This window comes from Amphiprion ocellaris, chromosome 17, assembly GCF_022539595.1.
Source record: "Amphiprion ocellaris isolate individual 3 ecotype Okinawa chromosome 17, ASM2253959v1, whole genome shotgun sequence".
Taxonomy (NCBI): Eukaryota; Metazoa; Chordata; class Actinopteri; family Pomacentridae; genus Amphiprion; species Amphiprion ocellaris.
In genome coordinates, this window is record NC_072782.1 from 13807312 (window position 1) to 13835178 (window position 27867).

The 27867-nt window shown below is 40.2% G+C and overlaps 1 protein-coding gene across 6 annotated transcripts; it reads left to right on the plus strand.

Moving 5' to 3' along the window:
• Positions 1-255: 255 nt before the first annotated feature.
• On the plus strand, positions 256-27348 carry camsap1a (calmodulin regulated spectrin-associated protein 1a). Of its 6 annotated transcripts, none has more exons than XM_035949045.2 (20): positions 256-613; positions 1132-1328; positions 11639-11901; positions 14095-14256; positions 14337-14417; positions 16192-16251; positions 16645-16786; positions 18286-18425; positions 18951-19047; positions 19239-19365; positions 20008-20093; positions 20706-20790; positions 20914-23257; positions 23344-23480; positions 23588-23796; positions 23980-24042; positions 24307-24394; positions 24490-24611; positions 25464-25582; positions 25733-27348. In XM_035949045.2, exons 2-20 carry the CDS (start codon positions 1133-1135, stop codon positions 26021-26023), a joined length of 4812 nt encoding a protein of 1603 aa, XP_035804938.2. In that variant the 5' UTR covers positions 256-613; position 1132; the 3' UTR covers positions 26024-27348. The 6 variants fall into 6 exon arrangements, with proteins under 6 accessions (XP_035804938.2, XP_023127977.2, XP_035804940.2 ...); XM_023272209.3 differs by lacking the exon at positions 16192-16251 and adding an exon at positions 15620-15652 and having other exon boundaries at positions 257-613; XM_035949047.2 differs by lacking the exon at positions 23980-24042 and having other exon boundaries at positions 257-613.
• The last annotated feature ends 519 nt before the right edge of the window (positions 27349-27867 follow it).

Genomic DNA, 27867 nt, shown 5'->3' on the forward strand with positions numbered 1-27867 from the left:
CTGCACTACAATATTTTGTAATATACAACACTGCACTTCACTAGAAAATACTATCTATCTATCTATCTATCTATCTATCTATCTATCTATCTATCTATCTATCTATCTATCTATCTATCTATCTATCTATCTATCTATCTATCATAGTATAGTATAGTGTAGTACAATATTTTAAGTGTGTACTCAGAGCTGTCACTCCCTGTGTTTGGAACGTCAGCGCCCCCAGCAGGCGGACAGGTGTGTTGCAGCCGAGTTGACTGAAGGTAACACCCGTCCGTCCCCATAGAGACAGGCTCCTACAACAGGGCTCCGCTACATCCGCTAGTCCTCTGTCAGAGGCGATGACAGCCGCTGTATGAAGCAGCCGGCCGTGGGACATTAATATTTTCCTCGAAAACAGACTTCCGGACGGTTGCCAATCACATTTTTTATTATTGGATTAACGACCATCAGCCGCCAGCCGCAGCTTTATTCTGAGAGGCCGGAGATTTGTATCGCTGGGCGGGGAGGAGTCTGTTATTTCACCGTTAGCTGAAGCCAGGCCAGCATGTCGGCGTTTTAACACAATACATCCATCACAAAGCAGCGGAGAGGACCAAATGTGCTCTTAGAGGTGAGTCTGTCGTGTCTGTCGTCTTAAATTGCGAGGTGTTCGTGCGCAGTTTAGCTAGCTACCCTACCGTTATTACAGTGAACTTAGCGGTGCTAGGTTAATGTTAGGTCAGCCACTGGCCATCCTTTTCACCCTGGACAAGCTACAAAATATCTATCAGCAGCTGTCAAATATGCTACTGTGTTATTTAGTTAATTAAACTGGATTTACTATTCATTTATGTCCAACAGTATAGCTTTTATTTCACTTCAACCTGCTAATAATCAACAACATGCAAATAAATGGCTGCTAATTGGGATTTAAAGGTGCATACATATGACCATGGTACATGAATCATAGTGACTGACAGCAGACACCTACTGCACCTGCAGGTCAGACAAGGTGAGTGTGTGCTGTGCTTCTTATTGTCCCAGAGCAGGTGCTGTCAGTGAGCCAGGCCCTGGTTGTTGTTTCTAATATTGATGATGTAATGCTGTCGGCTGCTACTAGCAGTAACGTTTCTGTGTCCGTCTTTGCAGGATGGATGTGGAGGTGAGTGCTGGCAGGGACAGCACCTGGAGGAGAGCAGCAGCAGCAGCCGATGATGATGGTGGTGGAGGTGGAGGCGGAGGAGGAGGCGTGGAGGCTCAGGTTGTACCACTGGAGCTCTACGACTCCGCAAGAGCCAAAATAGAAGCAAATCTCCGCTGGCTGTTTGCCAAAGCCTATGGTATAGGTAAGGCTTTCTCTGAGTTTGTCTCGCACCACTGAGACCTTGAATGATGTCTTTTTTCACACTACAGTGTTTTTATTTGTTCTATTCATTTATTGGAGCAAACATCAGCTGCGCATGAACAGAACTCTGGGGCCAATTTCACAAAGATTTCTGACTTGTCTGTCGAAAACAGTATAAATTGTATTAGACTTATTTTAGTCTTAAAAGTTAGATTGCTTAGGTTAACTCTGATTATGCTAAGACACATGCTGATTAGTAGCACAAAATGAAAGCATGGCTCACAGTTTGTTGTTTGCTATGAGACTATGGAGAAATGAGAAAGTAAAGAGTGAAGTAATGTGTGGGGATAGATATAGCAGCAAGTCATTTTTAAGAAAGCAATCCTGGGCCTGACTTTGAGACTGCTGCTAATTTATTTTGCAGTTTTGTTTCTCTAAATTAGGCCCTTTTTTCTTACCCTTTTTTGTTTTTTACATTGTGCTCTTTGCTGAAATTTCTTTGGAAAATAATGGTAGTTCTGTTGAACTTCTCCAGTCAATATTTTCTGCTGGTGGAAGGGATCTGAGCAGTTTCTTGGCCTGCTATGTTCTTTTTTTTTCAAAAAACTATTAACATATCACACGATTCAATGCCATTTTATCCTAATGCAGGTAATCTTGAACAAGATTTACATATCGGATGAACTGAGACATCTGTCTGAAGCTTGTTACAGCTATTTCGAGTGCTATCTTCGAGCTTGCATGGCAGCCTAATTCATTTACAGTCAAAACATTTTCAGTGTTGTGATACATGTATTTTTCTATTGGTCACCTAGTAGGCTTTTATGAATCTCACAACTATTGTGACTGTCCAGATATTTTGGGAGACTCTGAACATTTCCTTTGCAATGTAGATCTAAGTCACAATTAAAATCAATCTTAAACTGGACTTGGATTATGAGACTTTGACAATTTGTCTTGTGTGGTCATGTAGCCACATTTTAGAGGAGGATTATATTTTTAGTACTTATAAAAGATAAGCAGCTGCACAAGTTATAGTCTATATGGTATCTGTGCACTATGGACAGTAGTTGCTGCACAGACCTTGAATTCTATTAAATAAGTCTTAACAATAACGGTTTCTTTTTCTGGCATACTTTCCAGGAGAGTAAAAACAGCATACCTTCATAAAGATTATGTTTATTCATAAGATAAATAATATATATATTTTAACAACATCTGTTTATATATAGTCACTCAGCCTGGGAAGTACATTGCTGTTCTTGTACTAATAGATGTTGTATTTCAAGACCATGACATTAGTTTAGCTTCACAGAAGAAACACAGTAAATAATGCAGTCAAATGAATAAACTAGAACTGTACATAAGGGATTGAAAAATTAAGTCAACGGAATTAGTCAACCAATAATTTCTCAGTCAGCAGTTGTTAGGATAAATAATGTCACTTTTCAACCAAAACCAGCTTCTCAAATGTAAGGTTTTGCTTCGTTTCCTTGTAAAATGTGATAGTAAACTGGCTGAGACACACACAAAAAGTGTGATTAATGAAAATATAATGTGGAGGCTTTAATTTTTTGGCTATTTTTAAATTTAATTTAATTTTTTTACATTTTGTGGACTATAGTCATGTCAAAGGAGAGTAAGGAGAGGAGAGGAAAATAAGAAGAAGAAGAAAGAATGAAAAAATGATCCATTGCAGCTGTATAGTAGACAATGAGTGCTAAAAGCTGATATACTGAAACACTGTTGATGTAAGCCACCCATGTCTTCATGCATTTTAGATCTCAAGACTGCAGTCATCTACAGTCACACTCAGAAAATACAAGTATTTTGCTGTTCTCTCATAAAGATGAGTGTTTTACTTTTTAAAGTCTATTCAGTGTTTTTTTCTTTTTAGGGCAGTTTATCTAAATATCCCATATATCAATGCAGGAAACTGCTGTCAACAGCATATTGGTGTCAATGAAACAGTATTGCAGAAGATAATGCAGTCAGACATGTTAAGTGCAACTGTGCAGAAAGAGATTTAGAAGTATTGTTGTCATTACATGGTCTAAAATCTGAAAACAGCAAATGTTGTGATTTGATCCAGAAAGAGCTCTCCGGTTTCCACATAGTTCGTCATGTATTGAAGTGTTCATAGATTTATTAATGAGTTAATATAGTTGCTAGACTTACATGTATCATTGTTTGGTTTACAATGATAAATTTAAAAGCATTCTCAAAGAGGATCGCACGCTTTGTTGTGTGTTTTGTTTTACAATCAAACACGTCAGCAAGATTTCTAAGGAGAACATTTTCATATCAGGATGCTTCAGACCTTCATGTTTGTGTGTGAAGACTTTGGCTGACATTTCGTGATCAGTCTTTTATACACAGGTCACTAGCCCTGCCAGCTCTGATGAGGTCTTCTAAAACATTAAAAATGATTGCTCTACATAGGCAGGCTGTAAGTAAATGTCTGGAAATTACTCCTCCAATGTGGGTTTTTGTGTCATTCAATGGCTGCTCTCCAAGGAGTGTGAGCAGGAGGTCAGCTGTGCTGTTCATGCAGCTCTGCGAATCTCTGTATCTTTATTATCAGTGTGACAGCGATGCATTTGGAGGGAGACACACAGGCAGCCATTTAGAAAAGGAAAACTCATTGTTATCATATCTGTTTTATGAGTCAGGCGTACTGCCGTTTAAGTGTTTCTTTCCCTGCTGTGGTGTCGTCTTCTGTGTTGCTGTAAATGGCTCAGTAAATTGCATCTGAGATGGGACCAAACCCTAAAATTTTAGGAAGCATTGCCATTAAAATGAAAACGATTACTCTTACATTCTGTTGCAAATATGTTAACACATATTCAGATATGCACATGTTGTTTTCAGAGGGAAGGTGTAACTTTACGAGACTTGAAAAATTCTGCATCTTCCACCAGTGTTGTGCCATATGAGTATGACTGATATCTCAAGTAGAGCTGTAGCATTTCATTTGCTTTGGCATTGATGTAAATATCATGAGGTCTGTTTTGCTGGTTAGAGCTGTACCTCTCCAATACTCAATACTGTGTTGACATGAGGAGCCCATAATAAACACCAAACCACCACCATCACCTCATCAAGCTTCTTGCTTACCTTAATCTGATTGGCTCCTCCTATTGTCAGTGTGCCAGAAATCCTAACAAATGTTTTAATCAAGAGACTGATTTCTACATTTAACCGCACAACTACACAGCCCTTCCTCATAGAATAAACAGTACCAGTGTTGTGTGACTTGCTAATTATTGCAACTTTAAGTTCTCACAGTGCATGTAGCTTTGCACACTTCAGAAGCCTGCAACTACAAATTATTGTGATTACTAGTTTATCTGCCAATTACTTTCTTATCTGGGCAAAGCAAACTGTTGCATTTTAGAAGCTGAACCTATAGAATATTGCTATTTCTCCTTGAAATGATAAATTGTTTATCTAATTTGGCTTTGTAATGCTATAATTTAAAAATGACCTACGAATCAATCAGTTATCTGCTGACACTCTTCAAAGTACCCACTGATATCAAGGAATCCTTGCTTTCATTGTTTTTTTTTGTTTCAGAAAATAAAAATCTATACACCTTGCTGCAAAGAACTTAGTTAACGTTTAGGAAAATATGTGTTTTTTTTCTGGTGGATATTGCAATTGGATTTGTAAAGTCTATATATATATATATATATATATACACACGTGGACAAAATTGTTGGTATCCCTTGATTAATGAAAGAAAAACCCACAATGGTCACAGAAATAACTTGAATCTGACAAAAGTAATAGTAAATAAAAATTCTTTGAAAATTAACCAATGAAAATCAGACACTGCTTTTGAACCGTGGTTCAACAGAATTATTTTCAAAAATAAACTCATGAAACAGGCCTGGACAAAAATGATGGTACCCCTAGAAAAGACTGAAAATAATGTGACCATAGGGACATGTTCAATCAAGGTGTGTTCTCTAATTAGCATCACAGGTGTCTACAAACTTGTAATCAGTCAGTCGGCCTATTTTTAGGGTTACAAGTAGTCACTGTGCTGTTTGGTGACATAGTGTGTACCACACTAAACATGGACCAGAGGAAACCAAGGAGAGAGTTGTCTCAGGAGATTAGAAAGAAAATTATAGACCAGCATGTTAAAGGTAAAGGCTATAAGACCATCTCCAAGCAGCTTGATGTTCCTGTGACTACAGCTGCACATATTATTCAGAAATTTAAAATCCATGGGACTGTAGCCAACCTCCCTGGATGTGGCCGCAGGAGGAAAACTGATGACAAATGGAAGAGATGGATAATACGAATGGTAACAAATGAGCCCAGAACAACCTCTAAAGACATTAAAGGTGAACTCCAAGGTCAAGGTACATCAGTGTCAGATCGCACCATCCGTCGTTGTTTGAGCCAAAGTGGACTTCATAGGAGACGACCAAGGAGGACACCTTTGTTGAAAACAAATCATAAAAAAGCCAGACTGGAATTTGCCAAACTGCATGTTGACAAGCCACAAAGCTTCTGGGAGAATGTCCTTTGGACAGACGAGACAAAACTGGAACTTTATGGCAAGACACATCAGCTCTATGTTCATAGACGCAAAAATGAAGCATATGAAGAAAAGAACACTGTCCCTACTGTGAAACATGGAGGAGGCTCTGTTATGTTCTGGGGCTGCTTTGCTGCATCTGGCACAGTGTGTCTTGAATCTGTGCAGGGTACAATAAAATCTCATGACTATCAAGGTATTCTAGAGAGAAATGTGCTGCCCAGTGTCAGAAAGCTTGGTCTCAGTCGCAGGTCATGGGTCTTGCAACAGGATAATGAGCCAAAACACACAGCTAAAAACACCCAAGAATGGCTAAGAGGAAAACATTGCACTATTCTGAAGTGGCCTTCTATGAGCCCTGATCTAAATCCTATTGAACATCTGTGGAAGGAGCTGAAACATGGCGTCTGGAGAAGGAACCCTTCAAACTTGAGACAACTGGAGCAGTCTGCTCATGAGGAGTGGACCAGAATACCTGCTGAGAGGTGCAGAAGTCTCATTGACAGTTACAGAAATCGTTTGATCGCAGTGATTGCCTCAAAAGGTTGTGCAACAAAATATCAAGGGTACCATCATTTTTGTCCAGGCCTGTTTCATGAGTTTATTTTTTAAAATAATTCTGTCAAACCATGGTTCAAAAGCATTGTCTGATTTTCATTGGTTAATTTTCATTTAATTTTTATTTATTATTACTTTTGTCAAATTCTAATTATTTCTGTGACCATTGTGGGTTTTTCTTTCATTAACCGAGGGCTACCAACAATTTTGTCCGTGTGTATATTGTTAAATTCAACTTCAGTTCAATTTTAACCATGTAATAGACTGCATGGGATTCATATGACAGTTTAAATCAGTTGTTCAGCCTCTAGTCCTTGAATTGGTGTATCTTCACCAGGCCTGGTACCTTCAAGATGCCCCTAAACTAAGGCTGTGGTTTATCACATCATGCTAATTCTCTTCTCCCTACTCAGTGTTACCATCACAGTATTGCAGTGCATTAAAGATTTTGGTCAATATCCTGCAATACTGATAGACACCTAATTGAGCATTATTGTCAGTTCATGGCTTTATATTAGAGAACTATGTGGTTGTCCTGAGAATGTGATAAGAATATTTCATAATTTAGGACAACTTAAAACATTTAGGAATGCTCCATTCCTGTTAATTCAATATTATTTACAGTAACTAATCCAAAATGTATTGGAGGTATGTGCTTGTTTGTTTCCTGTGATACAATCCCTGGTTTGCAAAACAAACTCGCAAACACAGCAGTGCTTGGACGGCTGTGTTGTTTGTTTGTACTGGTGTGAAAGTCAGCACAGCCAGTCACATGTTTAAGTGTTTAATGGGATTGTACCTGAAGGCTTGTGTCTTTGTTCAACACAGCCTGTTTGTTTAGACTCGTGACATGTTTATTAATGACCTTTGGAGAAACCTCGAAATCTTTTCTAAATGTTATTACAGAACACTAAAAGACCACTGGCCTTTTTTAATTATACCGCTACAAAATCCTAAGCTTACTCTCTTATTTTCAGAATTGCCTTGGAAAAATAAATAGAAAATAGAAGTGTGAAGTACTCCTAAATCATTTAGTAGCTCCCATTTGGGGTTTTCATAAATTTGACAATTGGAGCAGGTTCTGCATTATATATCTTAGTTTTCCGTTTGTAAGACATGTTTACCAACAATAATGCTAGTTTCATGTTCTATCAGGCTGTGACTTGTCACTCTCGGCACAGACAAAAATAAATGCGTTGCTTGTTTAGTTTCTGAGAATGTACAGTGGTATATTGTGTAACTTCTATAATCGTGGATTTTTAAGATCGATACTTTTATTGATAATTAAAACCTTGGCTAATGAATATTTCATATGTAAACAGACAAAGAACATATGAAAAAGTTGAAAATGGACAAACTACGCACTGAATTGTTATTGACATCACAGTGTAGCTGGAAATTATTCACAGTCATACTATCCCCAATGATAATGATGAATATGTGGTTTTAATTTAGCTTATTTCCTTATTGTTTACACTGTTTTCATGACAACATTGACTACAGGAGAGACTGGTGTGTGTTGTTGCCGTTGGGTTCTCACATCAATATTAGGACTGAGAATTTGCTATCAGCTGCCAAATGGCACATAGAGAATCTGTCTCATTTTCTCTAGTACACAATTTCTACAATTTGTTTAAATGCATGAATATGCTTGAGTCAGAAATGAATATGAACTAACCTCTTAAGCTGCTATATAGGCCGAATCAGACAGATATGTCATTTGTGGTGTAATCACAAGTTTAGGGGTCACAGTGATGCAGCTAATTGCAGGCAAACAAGACTATTTCTCTTACTTGACTCAAAAGCATTTTGATTGTCTGGAAACTTGATGTATGTTGCTTAAAAGTTGTAATTTAATTGATTAGATGTTTGTTTGTTAGTGAAAATCTTAGCAGACGACTGACCTTGAACTAAAATGAAATTCGGACCTTTAAATAACACGTTGGAGAATCCCTGGTGTATGCCAGTACTCAAAAGGCTAATATTTACTAATTTAACACTTTTTCCTTTTTTACTGTGGCATGTAAATAATACATGCCTGCTTTTATGCCACAACTACAGATAACATTGGCTGATATTGTGCAGAGTAACTGCATGACATTATTCAAGGATGTGCAAGTGCCATAAATCATAAAATCAAATGTGAATATGCTCTATGTGTTGTGTATAGTATGAATCAGTGGTTATGAGTTGTACTGAAATGTCTGAGAGCTTGCTCAGTTGCCACGTTGAAAGCAGGAACATGGTTAAACTAAAGAACCTGACAGATTGGTTCCACCGTTCTCATTGTTTTCTGTTGGGTCTGAAGTGTGCCTATGAGTGTTTTAGCTTAAAAGCTATGCTATGCTATCTCCTGGGGAGGATTCTCCATTATGCTTTCCTTATTGGAAACAATAGTTGCATCTTTGGCCTGCAGAGCCCGAGTCTGACGGCCCTGCTTTTACTGGTAGCAAGATCTCTGCTGGTCAATCTGACCTTGCGCCTGAAAGAATAGAAACAAAGCCTTGTCCTACACCTCCTCCTCTTTATATCCCACACTCACATATGCACACCAGGGTGGGTTTTAATGCTTGGATCAGGTGGATAATAAATATCTAAGGAGTATTAGCAGCTGGGATTAGCGAGTAGAGCCTGCCACCCCCCTCCAATTCTTCTCGCCACACATACACCTCCCGATGTCAGGGACCATAAAACGATCCAATGAGCGGGAGATGGGACAGCAACCCAGCCCCCTCCCCTGGCCATGCTGGCATTCCCCATCGCCATCGCCACGGCAACCAGAAAGGACAAGATGGCCTTCTGGGACAGCTGAGGCTGAGGAACCGGGAGTGCAAGAAATGGTGTTTGGAACGGAGCTGGAGGAAAGCAAGCCACATGAAATCAGACATGGAGGCTTGTACAATGAGCATTTTCTCACATGATCTGGGATTCTCATGCACATATGACAGCACTACATCAGTAGAGAGTGAGATAGATCCTGTATGTAGACTGTGCCAAGCAAGCAGTCTGTTGTAAAAGATGCAGCTGAGGTTTTCACAGCATGCTGTAGTTCTAATCCAAGCCTGCTGTGTGTGCTTTCCACTGAGGGATGTCTTGTTTTTGTCTGTTTATCGCAGTCAATATGGCCTCTAATGTGAAGCAAAATGAGGAAACATGCTTTTGTTATTTCTACTGTAATGCCTTCAGAGTTGTAAAATATTGATATATAATTGTTTATCCTCTTTGTTAAATGTCTTCATTTTAGTGTCTGTACAAATCAGGACAGGGTGTAAACCACTTATTTGATAGAAAACTGATAAATGTATACAAAATAATCAATAAGGATGCTGAATTCTGAAAGTCTGTGTGTGCAACTGTAGTTTTATAGCAATGGTAAATGAGAAAGCAGCTCAGCAATCTGTTCACCACAGTCTGAATGCCTTTGAGGGTTGCTCTATTGTCATGAGTAATGACAATAGAGCAATTTCACATTTTGGGGGATACACTTACTCACTTTGTGCTGAGAGTTAGAAAATAAGATCGATACCATCTCCTTATGAGCATTAATTATGAAGCTATAGGCAGAGACGCTTAGCTTAGCTTAGCATAAACATTGGAAACATGCTCAAACAAGCTGGCTCTTCACAGGTGAATAATCAACCTGTCATATATCTCCATATCTGGTTCAGACTAAGGCAATCATGGAGACTCCTGGAAGTCACTGTACCTGGCCAATACTCTATTTTTTATTCAATCAAACAAGATAGAAAGTGTTATTTACTGAGCTTTAGATGTGCTGTCAGACTGATTTTCTTAAAACTTTGGACAGAGTCAGATTAGCTGTTTTGTTCTGCTTTCAGTCCTTATGTCAAGCTAAACTAACCACCTCCTGGCTCCTGTTTCATATTTAATGGACTGATATAAGAGTGCTATCGATCCTCTCGGCTGGCTAAGTGCAAGAAAGAGTACAGTGATCAGCTTTAACATTAAAATCACTGTCAGGTGAAGTGAAGGGCGTTTATCACCTTCTTATAAAGGAATGTTCTGCTGGGAAACCTTGAGTCATGGTACTTTTGTGGCTCTTGCTTTGTCATGTACTACCCACCTAAACATTGTGGCAGATCAAGGACAACCCTTCTTGATAATGGCATGCCCGAGCAGTTGTGGAGTGTTCAGTGTCCTGCTCAGTGGCCTGCACAGTAATGGCTTCAGAACCAAGACCAGGGGACGTGGGTGTTGGCTCAGATCCAAACCTGATCCAGCATCTGTGGGATGTGCTAGAACAAGCTTGATCCGCAGTAGCCAAAGGACCCACTGCTAGTTTTCTAGTGACAGACATCACAGGGGACTCCAAGATATTCTGGATCCATGATGAAACAGGTTAGGGCTGTTTTGGTACCATGAAGGGGACCTACATCATACTGGGCAACTGGTTTTAATGTTTTGGCTTTTAAGTGTATATAGAGCTTGTTGAGTGGAATCAGCATACCCCTGCATATCTGAAATGTATCTGCAAAGTCAAATTTTTACAATCTAGACTAATGTGGTGGACAGAACTACTAAAATATGCACCAGGCTGTTAAGTAAGCTTCACTTTAGGGATGATTCTGTAATATTTAACACATTTGTTTAAGAAATACCCATCAGCCTAAGTTTAAATTCAGTTTGTAACTATCAGATTGTTTGCTGGTTTCTTGCTTGGAAAGAAACAACAGTGCTCCTGTTGCCTCCTGTTGAAATCTATCCAGAAAATGCTGGAAGCTGAATTTCTTGAGTGCTTCAGGCCTTTGGATTAACATGTCGAAGGCAAATAAAAATAGCTTCCCCATGTCTGTGTCCACGAGCAGGACAACACTGGGGTGGCTGGGACAACACAGTCAGATTATGCATCACCGCTAAATCCTGTTAAATCATTGGCTTAAGGCCTCAGGTCCGCCTATTGCAGTGCTACCCTGCATGTCTTTTAACCATTGACTTTGTCTCAGCACCCTGCTCTTGCACTGGTTTCGTCTTAGACAGTCTAATACCTAGGAAATCTGCGACCTGGGAGCTTCTATGTTATGTAACATGGTGAGGCATTGGTGAACACGTGCCTGTACGAAAATAGTTTGAGTGTGGATTTGTGGAATCATACGACTTTGATGAGAAAATAAAATCTCTCATCATTTACACGTAAAGTAATTAAAAAATACATGTGCTCTTGTCGCCTTTCTTCTTTCCAGATGACATCCCTGCAGACCTGCGGGATCCCTTCTATACAGACCAGTATGAGCAGGAACACATCAAGCCCCCCATCATCCGCCTGCTGCTGTCTGGAGAGCTCTACTGCCGTGTATGTGGGCACATCCTTCATGCTGAGCAGGCTGCCTCGCTCCAAAGCCACCAGTCTGTCATCCAGAACCTGTCCAGGAAAGGCATCTATGTCCTGGAGGCCGACAACACACCAGTGTCTGATCTGGATCTCAGTTCATTCCCCATCAAAATGGTTGGTAGTACCTGAAGTCAAATTAAATACCAACATTAGCTTAATAATAGTAAGTTAATTAGTGCATTGTACATTAACTTAAGTTAGTCAGGAGAGTGCCAGGGGATATTGTATTTACGCTGTGCATGGTTTTTCATCTACATTTCTGAATTTCTTTTCTAATATTTATTTTTCTAGTGGTGTTTTGCTGAAATCAGTATTTTAGGAAGCTGCTGTTCAGTATTACACAGCTGCATACATCCACATCTGTCAGGTGCTCAATGCAAGCACTGCCTGATTTTTTAGCCACTCAGCAGCTTCAGTGAAGCACTCGGAGGTTGAAGGCCTTGCTCAAAATCTTTTCAGTTGCAGTAACTTGAGAGAGAGCCATGGTCTGCTTTTTAATTTCTTCTCCCCTCTCTCCGATCTGAGGATCAAAGCAGCAAAACTTTCTCATTTCCTTTGCAGACAGCCTCAAGCTGCAATTTAAAAACCAAGCAGCAGTATTGATTGATATTAACATACATATTTCACTTTGTCTAGATTTAAAGAACCTTAAGTTTTACTGCAAGTCAAGTGAAGTTTTAACAACTCTGAGATACTTTCAGATTCTGTGATTAATATTTTAGCAGCTGTAACTGCTAAAAAAAAAGCAACAGCAATCATTGCCTGTTTCCCTGTAAAATGACCTTTTATTTTGCTTGGTTTTCATTTAGACACACACTTTCTCATTCAAAGAATGAGAAAGTGTGTGTATAAATGATTCAAAGAATGAGAAAGTGTGTCCAAACTTTTGTCTGGTAGTGTATGTCTTTGCAATTTTGTGATTGCTTTTTGATTTGTTACAAAAAAGCCAAAGTTCAGTTTAATATTCACTGTTTAATAGATTTAAATTGTGATGCGTCGTCAACCTACCATCAAAAGGGTGACTTCAAAGAGGGAGCCCTAAATTTGAGATACTGTTGACAACAGTTTAAACTCAATGTGGACACGTTGCAATAACATTAACCTCAATTGTAGTATTTGCTATTTGCTAATCGCACTGCTTCAAATCATGATTTTGAATGCCAGTGCTGTTTTATAGCTTGTTCCATGGCCCCAAGAAGCCAAAAAATATTAAAGGCTTGCTGTAATAATTGTTAGCCAAAACATTATTAAAGAAGCATTCATGTTTCTTAAACTTAGGATACATTCTCTGCAGTAGTATAACCTAGTGAACTGAAAACCTACATTTACCATCTAGTAAAAGGCTAAAATGACTGCTTTCCAGAGTCAAAAGTGAGTCAAGACTGCTGAGATAAATAATGCATCAGTGAATGTGACTGTTTTACAGGTTTTAGAGTCTGTAACTAAAATATTAATGAGGCAAAATGAACCAAAGGCTCAGCGTTTTTCATTTAATATGATCCCACTCTGGTGAGGTATTAGTTGTATCCCACAGGTGAGAAAACACAACAGGACAAAAGTTGTCTGAGAAGCAACAGTTTAAGGTGTTTTTTTTTTTTTGTTTTTTTTTATCAGGAATAAAAAATGTCAAATAATGTGTTTTTTGCTCCTGCTTCCAGAGATTAATATCAAACTCAAGTAGAGACACAGAAGAGTTTCAAGGCCATAATTACATGTAAACGAACCCTTACCCACTCACCCATTCACCCTGGACATGAACTGTTCTCCCCCTTCCCCTCCGGCAGGCACTACTGTGCACAAAAACCACGAGACACAAGAACAGCTTCTTCCCCACTGCCTTAACCCTGTTAAACAGCTGAGCCATTCTCAGCTAAAATACTTATGACTTTTTATTAACTTTCTATACAATACCTGTGCAATATTTTTGCACTATGCGCTGTTCTCGCTTTAGCAATTGTCATTTTGCACTACTGTGGATATATTTTCTTTTCTATTTGTGTAAATACCTATCTACATTTTTTTCTATAGTTATTTTATTATTATTCTCTTTTCTTTATTCCTAGAGTGACTCCAACAAATTCCAAATTCCTTTTATGTTGTGTGTATACTTGGCCATTAAATCTGATTCTGATTAACTGTCGGCTTTAGTATAACTGTAAATTAGAAGCAGACTTGTGATTTTGAGAAAGATTTACTGTGTACATAGAAATAGTAGCAGAAGGGTTGTATAATCTGTGATATGTGGCTGGAAAAGCCTTCGAAATTATTTTGTTTCCTCAACTCAGCTCAAAATCTCTCTTTCATCAGAACTCCCACATCCACCTCATTGATGCCCTGATAATGGCCTACACAGTGGAAATGATCAGCATAGAGAAGGTGGTGTCCAGTGTCAAGCGCTTTTCAAACTTCAGTGCCTCCAAGGAGCTTCCTTTTGACCTGGAAGATGCAATGGTCTTTTGGATTAACAAGGTAACAGCCAAACATTGGTGTTAATGTGTGGATTTTTGTGTTCTTCTGTCTGCGTTCATACAACATCTTTGTTGCTTCAGGTGAACATTAAGATGAGGGAGATCACAGAAAAAGAGTGTAAAATGAAGCAGCATCTGCTGGAGTCTCCCAGCCACCAGAAGGTGAAACACAATGTGTCAATTTGTTTTTTTTTTCCCTCGTCTCACACTCTGTCACCCTGTCTCTTTCTCTCAGTGTCTCACAACAAAAGCTTCCTCTGTGTTGAATACTATCTTTCTTTAGTGATGGTGTTTCTTTTGTCTGTTGTCCCTCTGGCTATAATGTTACATTTCTGCATCTCCTCCTTCTGTACATCATCTGTCAGATTCGCTGCTCCTGCTTCCATTGTAATCCTCACATCACCTTCTGATCACAGATTAACATGTGTTTTTGGATTTTATGTGTGAACACCCTATGTCAGGGGTCTTTCAAAGTCTGGCTGTGGGTCTCCCACTCGTAACTCTATGTTTCAAACACTCATGCACACTGTTTTATTTTGGTGTTAGAGCTTCATCAGGCAAATGGTTTGTTACAAAGAGAAGCTGTCTTAAGATTAAGATGGCTTTGGAACAAACCATTTGCCTGATGAAGGTTTAGCACTGAAATGTTGTAAATGAATGTAATTTTCCAAGGTAGACTGTGTGCAGGAGACAGTTTGAAATGCTTTGATATACTCGTCCCACTCTTCTGCACCTGTCTGATGAAATACATGTGCAAAGAGTTCCTTTGTCTTAAATCCCAACTAGTAAGTTCCATTTTATTCTTTACCCTGTTTTGATTTGGGAAATCTGTCATATTGTACACTATATTTTTAGAATTTACATTTCTAATAATTTGGAGCCTTTGGGAAATATAGTGTTGCCATGGCATCATCTTGTTAGGGTTGGGCTACAACTTGGCCAACCCATTTTTAAGATTACAACAGTATAGGTATTAGTAGTTTGTTTAACACAAGCAGCAGTTTATGCTTCACACTTGTCATTCTACGTCCTTGGTGGTCCTCTTAATTTGAGCCCCTACATTTAGTCGACTTCCTTTGAACTGTGTTACTAAAACACAAGTGTTAGCGCAGTGTCTTACTGGGTTACCTCTTCAGCCATCTTTCAAAGAGTAATGGTGTTGACTTTTGCTTATTCTTGTAGAATTAGGCTTTCTTGAATCTTTCATTCTTGTCCTTTCCACTTATCTTTACCATCAGATTTGTCTCCTCACCAACAGGAGATAATCTGATTCCTTGTTGCTGTATCTGACCCTTGTCTGCTGCTCTTCTTGTTTATGTCCCCCTCCCCAAAAACTCCTTCCCTTCGTGCCTCTTGGATACTAGTCTCCTTCCAAATGGTACTGGAAGCTTGTACCTGTAAGTGCAACCGCTTGCAATTAACGTGTGAGTGTATGTACGTCTGTTTAAGGTGTGTATTGTTGTGTTGGTCTGTGTTAGCTCAGGCAGCACATTAGAGAACGAGGGTGACAATAAACTCTAATAGGATTGATAGGCCAGAAATCAAATGAAAACAGTTTTTTTTTATTTTTATGGAGGGTGTGTTTGTGTATAAATGCAATAATGTGTGTAGTGAAGAAACCACAGTGGCCCCTAGTGGTAAAGGAAGAAACATCACGCTCACAAGGTTTTTCCCTGTTTGTTTGCCTTCACCTTGTTCATTTTCAACGGACCTTTTGCATTTATCGCCTCCTTTTCCCAAAACATGAACACATCTCTACACTTTCTTTTCTGTTGCTATTCAGCAGAGGTAACATGAGCATCCAGGCACCTCAAACACATCCTCCCCATAAAGAAACATGTGGAGCCTCGTGTTTCAATAACTCCACTCATACACTCACAGTTTGTCTCATTTCATCGTTAACCTCTATCCGATCATTTCTTTCTTCCCTCACCAGCCTGATATAATGCATGCTCTGGCCCATTGCTTATTGGAGCCTGTGGAGTTCTCTCGTGTGGTAATATACTCACCTTTTCTTCATTTCATTCTCACCTTTTTTTATTTTTCCCTTTCATATCTACCAACATATACCTTGTTCTTAATTAAACTGTCATACCTGAACATCGTTTCCAGTCGTTATGACACGCATTAATACACCACATGACCGGTCAGATGCACAAGCGGACACTCTAAAAGACTCCCCCTGACCTGATCTGATATCAGATAAATAAAGCCTATGATGCACTAGATGCCAGTTACACCTACTCTAGAATATTTGTGAAAGAGAGGCAGAGAATAATTTACATAGTGAGAAATGTTGTGTTTGTGTGTGACAAGTGAACATGTGACTCAGTGTTTGATTAGATAAGTTTGTTTACACTGTAAATTTGGGCTGTCTCGTGCTGTGTAGGTGCGTTACCGCAGAGATCACCTATCAGGTCGGACACTTCAGCACTTCCCCCTGCTGGACGACCTGTTCAAGGATGTGTGTGACGGCACAGCTCTGCTGGCTGTGATCCACTTCTATTGCCCAGAACTTATCAGACTGGAAGGTATGGTAAAACTGAGTCATTGGATCCACTGTAAAAATGCTAAAAAAAATACTAAAGCTGTTCACTTCCTGAAGCCACGGTCCAGCACTCTGTTTCTTGACGTTATATGATCCTTTCACGGGATCACTGGACATTTTGGAAAACACAGTAGAGTTATTCCATCACACATCATCAGGGACCTCCTGCTCAACCACCCTGGATTTGCTTGAAACTTTTTTAACATAAGCTATGGATATTTGAAATGGTGTGAGTGTGAAATTTTAGATGCATATATCAAGTACTTTCTGGGGTAATTACTATATATTTTTTTGTTGCCTGTCGCACATTTTTGCGCACATTGAAAGTTGAAGCTATGTTTGAATGACAATATCTCAGGAACTATTAGTGGCAAAAGCCTGACATATTTTACTGTTATTTCTCACCATGTCATTGAATCTGCAATAATTGTAAAAGTATCAAATTGTCTCTGAATGTGGATGAGTTGAAATATGAAAAAAAATTTAAGCCATCATGAAAAGTCTCATCTTTGAGCACAGTTCATTAACTGTGATATTTTCTGAACCATATGTTGTTGCATGCCACAATAATAACAAAACATATAAAATGCTTTTTTATTTTGGCATACTTGGTTATTTTTGTGTGTGTGTTGAACTTTTACTGATTGAGCAGGTATGACAAGTTGTACCACAAAAACAAAAAACAAAATTTGTAGATAACCTAATCCAAGTAGAAAAAATTTCTGGAGTTTGAAAATGGTAACCAAGAGACTTCTTTTTTAAAATGTGGGCACATTTTCACTTTTCACGCAGTAGATGGTTGAGCAGAAAGCTTTCTAAAAATTTGATGATTTGAGATGAAATGACCCAATTATTTACTGTCATGCCAAGAGTCAAATAAAAAGATCCATAGCACTCTCTCATGCCTGGGGGCTAAATATGTAGCAAGAGCCAAGAGACTCTTACAGTCGGTTTTATTTCTGGCCGCCAAGTTAACATTTTAGTCGCTGAGGCTAGCTACAGATGGTAAAACTACTAATTATAACATTATCTTGAGTTCCTGCTGACGAGTAAAATACTGGTTTACTGCACCTCTCCAACTGTTTTCTCATACAGACTCATTTAGCCCTCTGCTTTTGTTATTTGTCACTGTCAAGTATTATTAGTCTTAAAGCAAACTGTTGCTCCACAGTCTCCATGTTGTTTATATTTGCATCCCAATTGCATCACTTTAGGTACTTTAGGTGGTGTACTGCCCTATGATTGCTCCATCTGACAAAATAATCTTCATGTTGTGTGTGTGTGGCCTTTTTGTATATACATAAATACAGCTAAGCCATCAGTCAGCTACCTCTAACCTCATATGTAGTATATAGATATGACAGTACTATCAATCTTCTTGTTAGATTTTTAAAAATGCCAAACTCTTGATATAACTCTTAACATTTCTAGTGCACAGTATTAGTGCAAAGCTATTGACTGTTGTCATCCTGTTCTGTGCAGATATCTGTCTGAAGGAGGTTCCTTCTATAGCAGACAGCGTGTACAACATCCAGCTACTGAGGGAGTTTTCTAATGAGTACCTGAACAAATGCTTTTATCTAAATCCTGAGGATCTGCTGTACTCTCCGCCAGTACTAAAGGTGAGTCCAGAAACTCTGTTATTGTCACCCTTAAAATTACCTGATAGCAATTTTAAAGTAAAATTTGCAAAACTCAAATAATATGAGCCTGTAACAGTTTAAAAAATAAATACAAATTTTAATTCACACTTCATTCAGCACATTCATAGGTTTTGCTGCTACTTTTTTATGTAATTAATTTTCTATGGTGGCTAATGGCAGATATTATTAGGTATTTATTACAATTTTGCCCACATTGCCAAGCCACTTTGCTGAATTTATTACTCTATTTGTTCTGCTGTTAGACTGCATAAAACAAGAAAGTTTTTTTTAGGTCTTTGTAGTTTTGGTCTTGTGGTGCCATTAATCTTGTTCTGAGTCATCTTATAATTTGTCTTTAAAGCAACCAAAGAGAAACTCGACGTACCATCATCCTTTAACTGTGACGTTCAGCAGAAATTGGAACGTCTCACTTAAAGAAACAGGCTGGAGTATTTATTGTCACATCTTGCTATTAATCCTGACCTTGTTAATTGTGTCTTGCAGAATAATGTCATGGTCTTCATTGCTGAGCTTTTCTGGTGGTTTGAGAATGTGAAGCCAGACTTCGTACAGCCCAGGGATCTTCAGGAAGTCAAAGATGGTATAACATCTCTCTGCTGTGTATTAGTCTGAGATGTAGCTGCAGAAAAAGCACACAATCACAAGCTGTACAAAGATGGCTTTTGTGCATTTTTTGTAATCTGCTGAACTGCCTGAGGCTTTTTAAACAACAGTTTACTATATTAAAGGATCTCTTTTAATGGGCTGTATCCCCTTATACTATTTCCACAGTGAGACTGTTGCTGCAGCCTAAAAGTTCTCGATCCTATGTACCCATCTCTAACGTTACCAAACGAAGTTTCCTGACATCATCAAGCTCTGCAGATGTTTTGACCACGCCACTGAGCCCAGACCTCAGGTATCACACACTAATTTAATTTTTCTAGAAACACCAAACAGAGACCGATCAATGTTCAAGTTACAGATTTGCCAGTTATCGTTGTTTTTCAATTGTAGACAGGCCTTACGGCACTGCTTCGTTTTTCTCTCTCTGTTGGATTTTGCCGTTTTGTGTATTTGTGTGCTTGTAATATAAAACTTAATATAAAACATAGTACTTAAGTAAATTATATATTACATTCCTAGTATTTATACACTAGCTAGTATGGGAAAAGTCACACGTGATCTGTGTTTTTGGTTATTCCTGCTATACATTAACAAAGCACTTTCATGCTACTCAGTACTAGTATATTATAAATGTCTTTGCACTAAACATGTGGGGGCACAATCCCAAACAGTTTTGCAAAGGTGTTTTTCTTTGTAAATTACAATTACATTAGCATTCATTTGGATACACAGTGATAGGGGAATGTTTGGCTTGCATAAAATACATTACATAAAATACAATTTTACCTCACTAAATTACATATCAAGATTAAGACTCTACAATATTTCCAGTTGTGCAGATTTACTTAACTAAATTTAGACTGTTAATTTATTGTTCAGCTGACAAAGTCAGATTAAACTGCAAAACCTAGACCTCTTTCTGTTTGTCTTACAGCACTAAACAAAGCTCAACAAGTCCATCTCACTCTTTACTGCCCCTGAGACAGAGACAACAGAAGGTGACTGAGGAGAGCTCTTCAGGTAATATAAGGAAATATTTACTCAGGCTCTGATGCTGCCTCAAGTCACAAATAAAGGTCTTTTTGCACGGAGGGACCACAGCTTCAAATCAGATGAATTGTTTATTGAAGGGGAGTAGATAGGGATGTTGGGGAAGGATGATGATTGCGGTGCTGGAAAAGCTTCAGGATGAATCATGGTTTCTGTGCTCGATAGACCCTCAGGGGACTCTGCGAAAGATGATAGAGGTAGGAGAGAGAATAAGGGAGGAAGATCGGGTGAGGTGTGAGAAAGGAGAACCATCTGGTTTGCAGGGCAGAAATTTATAGGCATATGATTGAAAGTGTTTGAGTTGTGGTCCTGTTCCTGAACTTCTACTAAGCCAATAAGAAATAAGAAAGGACTGCGAGCAGGAGGAACATTTTGGTGATGTAAATGTACCTAAGTTGTGTACCTTTCCATATGTGAATGTCCATCTCAAACAAAAACATGGTATTAAGCTGTTTGAAAGTTTAGTGTTGTAACCTTTCAAAGCAATATACTTTGCCAGTTTGATATTCCATCTCGGGAAAGGGAGTTTGTCGAAAAAAAAGTTGCCATGTTTCTAATATGGATTGTATTTTCTCTGCACAGATGTGAGAAATAGGTCCAACTCTCTGACACGTACAGAAGGACAACATCAGGGCTCCATACTGGCTTGGCCAGAAAGGAGGGCGAGGTGAGCAATGTGATTACAATCATCACAGTTTCTGTTGTAGCAAAGATGGAAATAATACACAAAATTCTTGTAACTGAGTTCACCTAACCCATATTTATCCCTCTGTCTCCCTAACCTATCCAGACCTTTATCACAGCCAGCCCCCTATGCTCTGCATTTTGCCCAGGAGGACGATGCCGACAGTATCAGCCTTGCTCGCTCCATCAGCAAAGACAGTTTAGCCTCTAACATCATGAGCATCACCCCCAAACACATGCTGGGGTCAGGTCTGTCCCAGCACAGACTCAGTGGCCAAAGCCTGCTCAGTCACATGCGCATAGAGGATGAAGAAGAGGAAATAGAGGAGGAGGAACTGGTTGCTGTCATCCACCCCTCTGCCTTTTCTCGTAAACGAATTGGGAGTGACATGGAGCAGGACGAGCTGGAAATACAGAGTGCAGCCTCCACCTCAAGGGTTCCTAAAACTTCTTGCTCTCCCCGTCTTGATACGGGTCCCTTTACTCTGGACCACCAGGCAGACAGCTACTTTCTAGAGCCTTTGATACCCGCAATCCCTAAGCCAGCCAAAGAGAAGAGCATCAGCTTGAACAAGCAGGAGGAGAGTGGCGAGAGTCGCTTTAGACCAGTGGCAGGTGCAAGGAAAGCAGCTATCAATGTCCCAAGCGCCTCACAGAGAAAATCCCCCATGGCTGAGTCAAACAGAAGTATCTGTACACCCACACTGATGGTAGAATCAGTCCCTACCTCTCTCAGGCCACCCACTGAGGGCTCAGCTGGCATCTCTCAGTCTGGGAAGAAACAGTCTCAAGGCTTTTTCTTACATTTGTCAGGAGAATCAGACTGTCACAGTCCTTTCTCCACTGGGCTGGAGGCCGGACATGACTCTGACTCTGACATTGCAGACCTCGAAGAAGATGATGACGACGATGATCAGATGGAGCTGACTAAAGAGGTGGTAAAGAGAGGAAGGGGGAGGTTCTTAGAGGAGGGAGACTTGACTGAATTTGGGGAGGGAGAAGGGGAGTCTGCCAAACTGCGGGAAGACTCAAAAGTTAGCGAGCGGGATGATAAGGAGGATGGTAGTGGACGCTCGAGCCCTTGCCCCAGTACCATATCCTGGGCGAGCAGTTGCAGCGCGTCAGGCAGTGCCAGTGTCAAGATGACAAGCTTTGCAGAGAGAAAGCTCCTTAAACTTGGTCTCCGGGATGGATACTCAAGCACCAGCAGCTCCCAGAAGACCACACCTGATGGCTCTGAGGTTGCCCCCTGCCCTCCCTGGCAACTGAGGAGTGAGCCCACCTCAGGCTGGCTGGGGAAGGAGCCAAGCACTGTGTTGGGGAAGAATATGATGGCTAGTCCTCCAGTTGTGCCTTCAGAGCTGCTGCAACTTCACATGCAGCTGGAAGAGCAAAGACGTGCAATAGAGTATCAGAAGAAGAAGATGGAGACCTTATCGGCAAGGCAGAGACTAAAGCTGGGGAAAGCAGCATTCTTGAACATTGTTAAGAAGGGTGGAGGGAGAAGTGACACACTTCCTTTACCCCTGAAACACCCCCAGGAATCCGCAGAGCTAACAGCTGCTGACAGGAGTAAATCAAAGACACATTCCTGCAGAGATGATTCCTGTCTTGATGCTCTGAAGGTGCAGGCAAGAGCAGGTCAAACTGAGGGAGGACAGGTGAACAGAGACAACAAGTTGAACCCCATGTCTCAAGATAATGGGGCTGAACCTGACTTGAATGAATGCTCTCGCTCCATAGATCTACTCAATGAAGCTATCAGTTCTATTCAGCAGCAGATGATGCATCTCTCCTTACAGCAAGACCTGCTGATGAAGCAGAGTGTGGTCTCACCCCCAGACTCTGTACAATCAGACCCAAGCACAAACCCCAACACAGCGCAAACAGAACTCTCTACCTCAGACTCCAGATCTTATGCAGTTCATTTTGTAGATATCAGTGGCAGAAATCCTGTCCCGGCCCGACGTCCTCCTAAGCTTAGCTCCAGCCAACGCAGCAAAGCCTCAGAGCGGAAACAGAGTAAAGAACACAGCAGGGCGGCTTTGGTGAAGTTAAACGTCCCGTCCCCAGACTGCATACTTTCTGCTGAGACAGGAAGTATCATCGAGAGCTCCAGAACTGATAAAAGTGTTCAGAGAAGCACCACCTTCAGAGTCCGTGACGGCATCGGAGAAGGAACTCGACGCTGCTCAGATAAACCTCAATCACAGGATCCACCAGTCATCTCCAATGCATCCAACTCAGACTCACAGGATGCAGAACAAGAGATCAAAGCTGTCATCTCAGGGAAGGAGTTTGTTGGTGGCGATGACTCTACCAGGGTTAAGGGTCAACTCATTGAGGTAGACTTGTCAGAGGTGAAAGATAGACTGGAGGATGGCAGCACAGACGCTACAGATGGCATGGCAGAAGGAGAACAGAAGAATGTGTTAGGCTTCTTCTTTAAGGTAAAATTCAGATGTTTGCTTATTTATTATGCTTCTGTGTATAAATTGTGATTCAGCACATCAAGACCATCTTTTTTATCATAAAGGATGATGAGAAGGCGGAGGATGAAATGGCGAAACGTCGAGCTGCCTTCCTCCTCAAACAGCAGCGCAAAGCTGAAGAGGCAAGACTGCGCAAACAGCAGCAAGAAGCCGAGAGTGAAATCAAGCGTGATGAGGCTCGGTAAGTTTTCACACTAATACTGATGAGGAATTCTAAGGTGTGTCTGCGAGGATATGTCCTTCTAGCAAAGTGAAAATCTGTGTTAAATCTCCTTTTCTTTGTTCAAGACGAAAGGCGGAAGAGGACCGTATTCGTAAGGAGGAAGAAAAGGCACGCAGAGAGCTAATTAAACAGGAATACCTGCGGAGGAAACAGCAAGCCCTCATGGAGGAGCAGGGCCTGGTCAAGCCTCGTCCACGGACTAAATCCCGCAGGAACAGGCCTAAATCACTGCACCGTGAAGAGTCCAACAGCCTCTCCAAAGGATCCACCACACGTAAGAACATCTAGCACTTGTCTGCATGTCTTTGTCTGGTGCTCCATGTTGTCTTCATTATTGTGTGTTTACAACTGTGTGTTTGTCTACAGGGTGTTACATAATCTGACAGTCCGCTGTGTGTGTTCAGTTCATTTGTGTACTTGTTGTCGTCCTCTGAGTCTGTGCATGTGTGTTGTGCAGGTAATTCTCTGAAGGTGTCCATGTTGATCAAAGGCCAGGGCTCAGCAGCAGGCTGCAGGGGAGGTGAACCTTCTAACCTGCTCTGCATGATGTGATATCAAGCATGCACAGCTGATTAAAATAGTTTATGTAGCAAACTCTGGAAATCAGCCATGGATTACATGCTAGAAAGATCAATGAGTCTTTTTAGAGCAGCCAAGTCTACCTTCCATTTGTCATTTGTGTCACAGGGTTGTGAACTGTCAGAGGTTAACTGTTTACTATAAATTTGGGTCATTGCTTGTTCTGAAAATAAGTGATGCTAAATACCTCTCTCTCCATTTTCAGCTGATCTGAGTTGCAGTCATCGAGGATCTACGCTCTCTTTGGCGACTGAGGTAGACAGTGTCATTTCTGGAGGTGCAGAATCACACAGGTGAGAACTCCTGTACATAATCGCAGAGAAGGTAATCCATTTCCATCTTGTGTGGTTTTGTAGTTATTTGATTGACTCATAAGTGTGTCTTCTAGGGCTGGATCTGTGTGCTCCATGGAGTCATTCCCCCTGCTGAGCAGGGCATCCAGCAGGAACATGGAGCGAGACTGGGAGAACGGCTCCATAGCCTCATCCATCACTTCAACTGAGTACAATGGTGAGCGGAAATGCAGAAAAAGACAAAAAAGATTCCTTTTCAGGGTCGCAAACAAATCTGGTTTGTTTGAAGATAGGTTAAAGATAAATAAAATACATTTATGATTTGGTCATATTCTTTAAAGTAACAGCATGTAGGATTCAGTGCCATCTAGAGTTGAAGTTGCAGAAAAGTCAGCACAGAACTAAGTACCCTTCCCTCACTCCTCTCTTTCCTCTCTCCAAGGTTGTAGGAGAACCTATGGTGGCTGCCTAACCTAAAAACTAAAATGATTCTCTCTACAGCCAGTGTTTGATTCATGTGTTCTGAATTACTGTAGAAATGTGGCAGCACAGTGCAGAGAACCCTTTGTAGATATAAGAGGTTCATTTTAAACTTGCAAAAACATTATACTAATGAAAACAGAATTAGGAATGTTATATTCTATTTCAGATCCCTTTTTGATTCTACAAATTTCACCCTTAAATAAATGGTTTGAAATTTTGTTTAATGCATTTATTTGCTTTCTTGCCAAGAGCTACGAGAGAGGATTGATAACATTTTGATATTTGTATGCTAAATATGAAACCAGAACCAACAAATGATATGTTTAGTGTTCAACATGTTTGTTTAATTTGAAGAAAAAAATATTAACAACAGTTTTTAGTGTTAAGTGGGGCCCTACTTATAGCCTTTATGCAAGTCCTGATGCCAGTTTCATGCTGAAGACACAGATAGAATGGTATCAGTCTTCTCATCTAACTCAGCAAGAAGGCAATTAAGTCAGTCTTTATTCTGTTGTAAACTATTTTTTTGAACAGTTGAGTTGCATCTATTTTTTATTCAACTTTTAATATGTTCTGTTGGTTAAAGGTCCTAAACTCTTCAAAGAGCCCAGCTCAAAGTCCAACAAGCCAATCATCATCAATGCCATCGCCCACTGCTGTCTGGCTGGAAAAGTTAATGAGTCCCAGAAGAATGTTGTTCTTGAGGTCAGTGTTATCACTTGGAACGAGTTCATCAGTAGTGCTTATGCATTCTGAATACATAGAAAATGTGCCTGTAAACCTGTATGTGAACCTTAATTTATTACTCATAGTTTTGCCACGTTTAAAAGTTATGTTTTTCTTCCTGATTTACAGGAGCTGGAAAAGTGTGAGTCCAATCACCTTATCATCCTTTTCCGCGATGGTGGCTGCCAGTTCCGTGCCATTTACTCGTACTCACCAGACACCGAGGAGATAGTCAAGTTCACAGGCACAGGGCCGCGTCATATCAGCCGCAAGATGATCGACAAGCTCTACAAATACAGCTCAGACCGCAAGCAGTTCACTGTCATCCCCGCTAAGACTGTGTCGGTCAGCGTGGACGCTCTGACCATCCACAACCACCTCTGGCAGGTCAAAAGACCAGGGAGTGCACGGAGGAAGTGAGGAGGAAGTGAGGAGGAGGACACTTGCACCAGTTTCTGTTCTATCCACCACTGTTGGGCAGGACCCAATAATCTTGACTTGTCATTAGAGTGGGGAGGGTTAGATGTTCTCATTAATGAAGGATGTGGCAGTTAGAGATTATGAAACACCTGCCAACTCAATGTACTCTCCTTTTTCTTTTCATTTTGTTTTTATTCTGCATGTCACCTGTCAGTATTTTAATTTGTGGGTACGTCCTACATCAGTTAGGCACTTGGTTCCTTATGTAGCAGTGAAGAGAGACTGGACCTGGAGTTGAATATTACTGGATCTACTCACAGTATCAAGCGTACTACTGACAAGTGCAACTACAGACAGGCAGCGATGAACTTGATAGCGTCTGTAAGTTTTGCTATTTCAGCTTAGCAAAAACAAAACAAACAAAAAAAAAAAAACCTACTTCTGTGATTAATCCGGGCTGCTCATACAGACACTACTTCTACTGCTGGTACATGCTTTTTTGAGGAGGGGGCTTTGAACAGACTTTTTTATGTACCTATGGAATGGATGTTAGTCCATGGTAATGTCTCGTCTTGTTTTCTATCTAGTGTGTTTGGGGAAGTGTGTGAGTCTTTGTGTTAGGGAGGGGGAAAGCTGAATGCGCTCTTCATGCGTTCAGCCCTGAATGTGTTTACTCTCATGATTATGCTTTAAAACTTCTGTTATGCAACAGAACAACTGTGTTTTGTTTTTTTTTTTTAGTTTTGGAAGCTGTGTGCTGCTGTGAAGGTGGAAGACAAATGATGTTATTTTTACACTAAGGGAAATTCTACTAGTATTTGTTCCAAACAGGAAGCGCTTTTGAGACTGCATTATACCATATCAGCAGTGCATATTGTATTTACTTCGTATGTATATTCCACCGCCCATATGAGCCATCTGAGATCTCTGACTGGCTCATATTGCCGAACCAAAATGACTGAGCTATACCACTGAGCTGTTTGCTGCTCATTAACTGCTCACTGGATTCTGTGCATTTTTAATGTAGCTTCTGGCGCTCAGCACTAGTAATTTCCCTGTAATGACTGATTGTCAGCGGCTGGTACAATGTTTGGGAAAACTGCACAATACTTGATATTTGTTTGCTGCATTTTGTACATTTTTGAGTAGTATTTTTTGTATGTTACGTACAAGTTATGTTTACTAAAAAGCAGGCACTATTTTGAGGTTTATTCTGTTACAGGCGTCCACAGATGTTCTAAGTCTGATTTCATTGTGTTAAATTGTATGTTTATTTATTTTGAAGAGATATAATAAAATGCAACTAGGTATGTTTTCTTGCTAAAGCTGTAGTGGTTTGTGTGTACAGTGTGTGCATCTGTTCCTCACTGGTGGCCTTTCTTGTCTTTTTCGTCACATCTGTCTCTGTTTCTCTGCTGCTCTCTGCTCTAATTACCTCTGTCTCTGCTGGGCATGTTGGAGATAAAATGTGTTTCTAAAACAATGTAAAGCCGTTCATACATAAATTACATAACTCTATATAATTGGCAACAACAGTTGGAAGCTAAAGGCAAAACTAGAGATGGAATAAATGGAGAAAAAAAATGGTGGACGGTATCAGGTCAGCTGCCAGATGAACAAAACATCAGCTAATAGTTGTGGTTTCTGGTTAGGCACTTAACCAAGAAACCACTGATCTCTCGAGCAGAATTTCAGCATTGCTCTGCTGTAAAGATGAAAAACCTGCAGCCAGAAAGGCAAATAGCTCCTCCTTTCAGGCCCTTATGACTAGGTGTCTAGACAGAGGTCATTCTTTGGTGTAAAGCACATTACAGTCTCCCTAATGATACTTGAAAGTGAGCGCA